This window comes from Micropterus dolomieu, linkage group LG02 (assembly GCF_021292245.1).
Source record: "Micropterus dolomieu isolate WLL.071019.BEF.003 ecotype Adirondacks linkage group LG02, ASM2129224v1, whole genome shotgun sequence".
In the NCBI taxonomy this organism is placed as follows: Eukaryota; Metazoa; Chordata; class Actinopteri; order Centrarchiformes; family Centrarchidae; genus Micropterus; species Micropterus dolomieu.
This window is the reverse complement of record NC_060151.1, coordinates 12,517,759-12,526,852: the sequence shown is the minus strand read 5'-3', so window position 1 is coordinate 12,526,852 and position 9,094 is coordinate 12,517,759. Positions and strand designations below refer to the sequence as shown.

The window sequence follows — 9,094 nt, the reverse complement described above, 5'->3', positions numbered from 1 at the left end:
GTGGGCTCGTTCACCGAGCGCAGAGTTTCCACTTTTACAGAGCGCAGGACTCTCAATCTGTCCTGGACCGAGCTGACAATGAAGGACAGCAACATAACTGGTCTCCGTGTCTTCCTCTGATATATAGCTGTGTAAGATGAGAGCCTTTGTGCTGAGCCTGATGAGTTCAGGAGGATTTCTGAAGGGGACGTTAACAGTTTTCACAGACGAAATGTCCACAGCTGCAAGTCCAACCATTCCCTCCTCACAGCTGACATCGGACCAACTCACAGTGCTCGCTGCATCCTGTAAGTAAAACCTTTAAACTGTAAAAAATAGTAAAAATATTATACTTCCTTTAGAATATTTCATTTTAATCCAACAGTTCTGTCTGTATAGTGATATTTTACTTGTAGTATTTGCACTTAATCTAGACTTGCTACAAGGGTTGTAAGCTACTAGATCATTTCTTTTCTTTTTTTAATGTTCCACATGTGGTGACAGAAGATAGCAGCTAATTTGATTGTCACATATTGCACTCAAAGCTCTGAACCATAATTACAGTTAATGACAAAATAAGTCTATCAGGTCTTATTATTTTCAAGCTGTGGTAGCTTTTGATAGACAGGCAGAGCAAAGGAGGGGAATTACACCTTTAAGTGTTTCAAATTGTAAAGACAGCCTGTCACTCACGAGTGTTCAAAGTGAATCAACTCATACTTCATTTACTAAACTAAAACTGTTCTGACACTGTTCTTTAACAAGTTGTTTTACAGGACTGAGCCAGAATAGACACAACGTCTGTATAGCTGTGATTGGCATTAACACTTCCTTCTCTCTTGCTTTCAAACAGTTTCTTCTCTGGTGTTCTTCGTGGTTATCGTGGTACTGTTATCCATTATTTACCGCAAGGATCCCCAGTGCTGCAAATTCAGCTCCTATCGGCGGCCACGTGTAGATATGGTAAGCTCCTGGAAAAACAAAACAAAACAAAACAGAAGGAAGAGAAGTGGCATTTGTGCTGAGTTTCCTTCTCTTTTTTAGTGACCTGTATATGTTCCGTTTTTGATCCTGCAATTGTTGAGATCACACTGACAGAAAGAGGACTCAGAGGCTCAAAGACACTGTGTGCACCCAGTGTAGCGCCATTAAGAAGTGTCAGATTCAATTTGCATGGCTGTGGGAAAAGGACTAGAATAAACCTGATATGATCATTGTCAGGCAATGGATTTGCCTCAGTCAAATTAGCTGCCCTCCAGAAATATCTCTTGAGTGCCACAGTGACTCTAATGGAATTGGACAACATTAGCACTTGCCACGCATATTGATGCTAGGTCAGCATCAGTGTAATTAAATCATTGCAAATCAGATTTTGTTTTTGAACAGGGGCATAGCAGGTGACGTAGCACATTCTAATCTTTTAGCTTTTTAAGGGAGAGTGTGACATTTTATACCAATATTAATCTAGTTTCTTATGTAGAAATAACACACCTCCAACAGCACATATCTCTCTGTCTACTAAAGATAACAGCTTGAATATGTGTGAGAGCTGTAGGCGATGGTGCAGGATAAGGTGAAAAGGAAATGTAAACACTCCACTGAGGTAACCTTTCTCCCTGTTTCCTCTTCCTCTCACCTCCTTTAAGTCCCAGGGGAGAAGTTTTAAGTGTTATCTTCGCATTGCAGAGACATAACTCATACTCTCCCCCACTCAACAGACAGTAAGCTTTGTCAGCTGTGGTTTTAATGGAGAAGCCCTGTTGTCCCATTTAGGGAACTAACAGAGCGTCACTGGCACAAACTGGCCACGCTGACCTCTAGTTAGAGCTGTATCCATACAGGGTGCGGCTAATAAGACAACACTGGCTGCTTTAACTTTCCGACAGGTACAGTAAACTACACGTGACAGACTGTCAACACCAAGTGTTTACAGTAAACCAAGTGTTTACAGTGAGCGCCAAAGTTGACACCTGTATTTAAGAGTTTATATTCATTCATTATTGGATGTTTCATATTTTTCCCTGAACATGTAACTAACAGATGTGATAGAGTGGTTTTATTATAAGGAGAAAGTGAAGGTTAGTTATTCCACCAGGGAAAAAAACACACACAAACACTCTCATTGTTTTTCTGTGGGACATGTCATGTCTTCAACTTCATAGTCACATACCTTTCCCTGCCTCAGTTTGCACCGTGAATAGTGGGCCGACCCCACTGTGGGTGTTGAGGACACAAGGGGGACAATGGATCTCCTTTAGGTTGTGACTATGAAAAAGGCACACTGCCGCTGGGGTCCTCCCCCGACTTCAACACTGATTTTACACGGTTGTGCTTTTTCACACTGGCTGAATCAATGGCAGGAGACAAAAGAACAAGTCTCCTTCTTTTTTCTCTTTCCTGAGGACTTTTTTTGGCCTCTTAAAAGTACAAACCAGTGAGGGAAAGTGACCTTTGACATCACCTTCTTGGTGTTGTCTCTCTCTCTCTCTCTCTCTCTCTCTGCAATTATGTGAGGGTTATGGCAAAGGTCGTTAGAGTGCGTCACTCTAAGTGTGTGAGTGATGTCATTGTTAAACTGGCCTGGGAAAATGATAAATCAGATATTTCGATACTGCTCAGCGGTACTGCATGCTGATCCCGGTGGAAATCCCCTAAGTAAAAGCAGCAAATGTTGTTCCAACATCTGTTATCCTCACGCTGTATTTAAATCTCAGTCAGGCAACAAATTGACTTTGTTGTAATGACGGCCCATGTGACATACAAGGCTATAATGTGTATTGGAGTGTGCTCGTTAGGAGGTACCTGCTGCAGTTACAAGGGGAATAGAAAGACACTGAAAAGACCACACGGTGTGGTTTGTTGCCTAGGGACCCTGATGCCACAGTAGGACACCACATTGTTCTCCACACAAAGGAGACTCATTTAGACCCATTACCTACTTTTCCTGGCAGTCAGGATTCAGGATTCCTGCACCTCATACAGTGAGACCCTGACAGGTCTCGTTTTAGAGGGGGTGGAACTGGGAGGAGGCACGGAAATTGGAGGGTGGTCATCTTATTGATTAGAAAATTTATGGTATTGCCAAACAAGCCATTCTACAGTGATTAAACAAGCCATGAAAATTGGTTAATTGGGCTGAAATTAGTGGATTTCTGACTAATTGCAGTATGACACAGAGGAACAGGGATCCATAGAGAGCCTCTAGTTAAAATGTAATCTGATAAATGCTTGTAACAGAAACAGTTTAATTAATAACCAAGGGTCTACTTTCTGAGACACACTTGTGACAATCATTACCGCTTGTTTTCACAGGATGCTCCTCCTCAGTACTACAGCAGCAGGCAGACACTGGTGGGATCTCCTTTTCTCGAGCAGACTCAGAACATGGATGACAACAGTCAGGTCAGAGAGCCCAGGAGTGCAGTGGCATCATCTGCTATTAAAGCATCAGTTTCCCTTCCTGTGTACATGGTTGCAATAGATGAAGACACTTTCAGTTCCCTCTTACATCACACACTGTACAGTGAAGTGAATGTTTCATTGAGTTCAGCTTACAGTTCAAAGTGGGTTTCAACAATGGGGTATACTTCTACCGTTATCCACAAATCCTCAGCACATTAAAGCTTCTGTTTTCTGTCCCTAATAACTGTCCCTCTGTGTGTCTCTCAGCAGGCGGGTCAGCTGTTCTACGTTGGCCTGCCCTCCAGCTATAGGCTGCCCACACTGGAGGCCCCCATGCCGAGGCTCCCCTCCTATGAGAGTGTTCGAAAGAAGGACCGCCAGAGGCAGATCCACATGATGATCGCAGACCGCTTCGGCCTCAATGGACCCATTGTGACAGAGGTAAATTAGGGATTAGGACTGTGCCACAGCACTTGATACAGTCACAAATACTTTGACAATGAAGTATTTCAGGAGCTGTTGTTAAGCCTACAGAGAGGATATTTGACACCTATTACAATTTCAAAGAACGCCAAAGCTCATAAACTCATCTTATCATGGAGGCCCCTCATAATGAATGGAGATAATAAGAAGTAGGCTCTTTCTATTATGACCACACTGTCATACAATATTGTAACAGGAGCTTGTTCAAAGATTAGACTGCATTCAGAGTGCAGTAAACAGGATGCGCTATCAGCTCATCTGATGCTCACTGCTGAATGGTGCTAGTGGCCGCGTTTCAAGGTTTTACCGTGTTGATCTTTCGCTGAGCTTTTGACTCGCACAACGCTTGAGCAAACAAGGTAATGAGAAAAAGGCACATCAAACATAATTAAAGCCTGCGTCCTGAGTTCAAACAGTGCCTGGGAATGCAGCTTTGTGCTTCTGTCTTCATACTGTGTTTTTTTTTGTCTTTGACCGTCCATTTTTTTTCTTAATTAAACAGTTACTAGCATGACTGCCCATCTCTTACACAACACTCGCACACAAAGAAAGCACATTCACACACTTTTCTGTCAACCCATCACTAGCCAATGAGAACCCCCCCCCCCCCCCCCCCCCCCCCCCTTAGATGTGCTAAGAGTTCAAATGATGGCCCCTTAATTTACCCCTGACTGTCCTGTGGCCGGAGGCAGGATAGTAGTAAAACTTTGTGGCCTGGTGTCTGTGTAGTGCGTGTATCAGACAAAGGGCAGGGTTGTAGGGTTGTCTTGTCGCCTGAGGGTCCCCAAGCAATTAAAAGATAAGAAGGCTCAGTCGGGGAGTGTGAATCTGCAAAATGTGATCAGAAAGATAATGCACTGGAGAAAAATATGTTCCAGGCAGCCGGCGTGGAGACAGATTAATTGGGAATGTAAATACCAACATGTTCAGCTTATTTTTAAGGATAGATATCAGACCTCAGGATGTTTGAAGTTCATTCTGGGAAATAACATTTTCTGGTTGTCTTCGTCAGATGTTTTAATTATACTGAAGCATTTCAGGGTAATCACTTTCAGTGGTTATACTCTTTCTGACATAGTGCGTAGTTTATTTTTATGTCTGTAAGTCACATTAATAGTTTCAAATGGCTTCACACACTTATATTGGACAGTGTCTACTAGCAAGTGGAGGAAAATCTCCTTAAAAATTGGAAATAATAGAAGAAGGTGAACTTTCCTCAAGTATTACCAAGTGGGCAGCTAGTAAATCTATCATCTATTGTAGCTTAGGGCGTAGGGTATAGGTTTGAGTTTGACATTGGTGGGGACATGAAAGCGGTCTGTAGGGCCCCACCAGGAAGTAGACTTCTGACCACAATTTCATGCACTCTGTTATGGAGGACCCGCTCCCCCCTGTTGGTATAAAACGCTCATTCTAAGGTAATGAAAACATTAGTGATTACATGCTAAAGAAAACATACTTACAACATAAACATACTTGCAATATTCTGCAAACAGACCATCCTAAATCTTACACTCTTTGGCTGCCATCCTGATGGTGAGTATATCACCAAACAAAACACACACACACATACACACACAAACACACACACACACACACACACACATACTAACAATGCATCCTCTAAGAATAAAGGACAGAGTCAACGTCTTAAGTGACTTACAAAACGAATGCTGAATCTGTGACAACTTACTGTTGCAGATGCACATTCTTGCCTACTAAATAAACTGTAATGACATAACACATGAACTGTTAGCATAAGGATGGTGTCTACAAGTTGAAAGAGCTTTGGTGCTTTTTGCAACCAGACGCAGCTACGGCCTCTCACACATTAGCAAGAACTGACAAAGCCAATCCTATTAGCGATATTTGGTTAGGGATGTGGTTATATTTAAATGTTTTGATCAAAATTATTGCAGGGACAATTCAGTAGTTGCTGGACATGTCACACCATACCTACCAAATTCTAAGTCCTTGAACTGCATTACCTGATTTGATTGATCCACACAGGGCAGTGCAACAAGCTGTAAATACAAATTGCCGTTATTACAGTATAAAGTTATTATGGCAAACTTGTTAGGAAAAAGGTGGCTATTTACACAGAGGGGCAATTAGAATCATGTTTGTGTCCACCTAGCAAATTTGACTTGAATACTCACTCTCTTTGAGCTCTGTTTTTGGTCTCCACCAACTTCTGAGGGAAATACCTGGCTCTTTAGCTGCTAAATGCTCCGCTAAGTTCACCAACTAGTCGCTAACTTTGACTGTCCGTTGTTTGGTGCTGGGTAGGTACTATACAGTAAACACAGCTGCATGCTTTCGGTGGAAACAAGGTTGATGAGAGAGTGAACCAAAACAGTAAAGATGGTGGCCGTAAAAACAAAAACAATGAGCTGAAAGACACTCAGTCACATGATAATCTCTGTGGGCTTGTCACTATGAGAGGCCCCTCTCACATTATACAGTCATGTGATTCATTGTTCTTTGTGATTAACTGTTTTAAAGGAAACACGATCCATTATTGTTATACATTATATCCCTGCTATAACATCTATCTCTATAATGGTAATCATTTTAGTTTTTAGTGACATTGTCGGAAATGTGTAAACTCAGTTATATTTTATTATTGTTTATTACTGAGGTCATAGTTAAAGGTGGTGTAATACCGGACTGCATTATATTGAGAGATGTTATTTTAATTTTTTGTTATGCTGTTGACATTAGTGAGGGGAACAGAATATCGTAAACACCTCTGAATATAATGCAGTCCATTACAACACCATCACTAACTATGACCTCAATGCTACACAACATAGAATTAACAACTTTGACAAAAGCTGAATATTATAGGCATCATAAAATAAAATGTAGTGGCAGAACAGTTGTATGGGATGGTTTTAAGCTGACCAGGTGTACTTAATAAAGTGGCCACTGAGTGTATTTTCGTACTCAAACATCTGTCTTGCTTTCCCACATTTCCTACAGCCTCCTCCAACATATGAAGAGAGCATCCGCCAGTCTGTGGAGCTGCCATATCACATCCACTCATCTGGTCTGGACATCTCCCCTCCTCAGAGCATCTACACCAGCACAGGGCCAAACACACATCACCCAGTGAGCTCTGACACCAACAGCACTGTTCTACCGGTGTGATGCTGATCAGGTTGCCTGGTGAACGGGAAAGAAATGCGATAGCTTTATACAGACAGCGAACATGATTGGATCCTTCACACAAGCTGATTCACATACCTCAAGAGTGAGTCGATGCTGATAGACAGCTGATAATGGAGAAACCAAAGAGGAGCTGCGCACCCTTCAAGAAAGGACACAGTTGGCTGTGCACAAAAGAATGTTAAAAACACTTGACGGTGGACTCTACGATCACTGGATATTCACATTTACTGAGGTGGCTGGTACATCTTGAAGAGGACTAGGAAGAAGACTACAGGACTACAACATACCAAAAAGGGATTTACTTTGTTGATTAAACTCTGTCTGTAAACACTTGCCTGTGTGCTCTCTGTTGTTCCTGAGTCAGAGGCCTTCAGTTTCAGGTCATCAGTGACCTGTTTGATTAGGAGTTGCTGTAAAGGACGACTCTGTACCCTGCTGAGGCCGTGCCATGCTGCTCCTGCCTGTGAGAGGGAGAGTTAAAAAGAAAGATATGCTAATGAGAGTGAAGACATGTATCACAACAAAAGTTTTTCTAACCACTTTGCTTCAGTTGTTTTATTCTGATAAGGCACATGGGAATTTCTCACTTTCTTATGAAACATTTCATCCTTTTTGGTATCAAGTCTGTTGTTCTGTTCTGCGAAAGGCTTCAAGGAGCAGAGTGAGTGTGAAACTAAAACAATGGAGAGTTTCTTGTCAAGGCCTGTTATGTTTTTCTCGATGCCACAAAGTTATTTTCTGCAACCTGCCACGTACACATACCAAATGTTTGTCCCGCACATTATCGTGTACTGTATTTATTGAAGCAAAAAACAAAAGAGTGACTCCTCAATATTTCTCATGTGTAAAACAAATGTAATAAACACTTTTATTGTTTTGTTGGTGGACTATTGTAATTGTATAGCAGTAACACATAATTAACATCAACAAACACAGATCAGTAGTAGTAGTACCACTCAGGTACTAAAGGCTGACCTTTCACAGTGTCGTTATGTTTCCATGGTTATACTCTAGCTACAGTATGTGTATGTGTAGGTGTGTGAAAGACAGAACGGGAAGATTCATGGGAAAGTAGACTTTTGTCCAACTATATTCTCATACTTCTTAAATTAATTTACTGAGAAATACATACACCTTCATCACCCTGATTTTAATTGAAGCTTCTTGGATGTTCTTCCATGTTCCCTCCAGGTCTTTTTCTGTCAGCTGTAAACTGCAGTAATGTACCATGAGACTGCACACTATCAGAAATGTATCTCAGCAATAGCAGTCATCAGAATAAAAGCTAAACAAGATTAGTCATTAATTATTTTCTTATTGCCTTATTGGCTTCTTTTGGCTAAACACATTGTCCCAGATATGTTCCAAATATCTAATGAGCATCAGTCCTATTTACTTTGCTGTGTCTTCACTGTTAAAGGACAATGTTTAAGTCTCCATTGTAACCAGAAGTGTGTTAAATATTATTTATTATATTTATATAATTTATATATAATATTTATATATTTATATTTATTTATTATTATGATTAGATTTTACCTTATTTAACTATTACTATAACCACTGAATGTATACTCTTCTTGAACTTGACAGAAACAAATATTTCCAAATAAATAATATGTAGCTCGCTCCTCGTTCCACCACCCAAGGCAGATGAATGAGAAACATGCATACTATTAAAATCAAGAAAGTGTATTTATTTCTCAGTAGATGAAGAAAAGCCTATTGAGATGTATTAAGAGTGGATCACACGACCATGTTTAATGTTAAAAGGGGTATTTTCTCAAGGTCCACAGGATGTGGAGCCTCTAAGCATAATAGTGCCCCATAGAGCCGTCCCCTTTGAATGAAATAGACAAAGATATCACTGTGTGTGAAACTCAACTGTTACCCTAAAAAAATACTAGTTTGATATTAGCCGACAAACTGTGTTGTCCTCATCTCTAGCATCTTTATCTAATTAAAATATACGTTTTACACCAGCTGGAAGAGGTCCGGTGTTTTTATCTTCTGTGAAAATCCTAATGCTTGAAATGCAAGTTTTCTCAGTTATGAC

At 40.8% G+C, this 9,094-nt stretch overlaps 1 protein-coding gene across 1 annotated transcript; it reads left to right on the top strand.

Annotated features, from left to right (window-relative positions):
• Positions 1-7,919, top strand: LOC123966855. Its single transcript, XM_046042956.1, has 5 exons — positions 1-287; positions 833-942; positions 3,292-3,381; positions 3,652-3,822; positions 6,850-7,919. Exons 1-5 carry the CDS (start codon positions 137-139, stop codon positions 7,015-7,017), a joined length of 690 nt encoding a protein of 229 aa, XP_045898912.1. The 5' UTR covers positions 1-136; the 3' UTR covers positions 7,018-7,919.
• Positions 7,920-9,094: the final 1,175 nt, after the last annotated feature.

What these genes read in the sequence shown, in the direction of transcription:
- LOC123966855 (XM_046042956.1), top strand. Translation starts at nt 137, where the DNA reads ATGAGAGCCTTTGTGCTGAGCCTGATGAGTTCAGGAGGATTTCTGAAG. An exon ending in GGCGGCCACGTGTAGATATG is followed by an intron (nt 943 to 3,291) that starts GTAAGCTCCTGG and finishes TTGTTTTCACAG; the next exon opens with GATGCTCCTCCTCAGTACTA. An exon ending in ATGGACCCATTGTGACAGAG is followed by an intron (nt 3,823 to 6,849) that starts GTAAATTAGGGA and finishes CATTTCCTACAG; the next exon opens with CCTCCTCCAACATATGAAGA.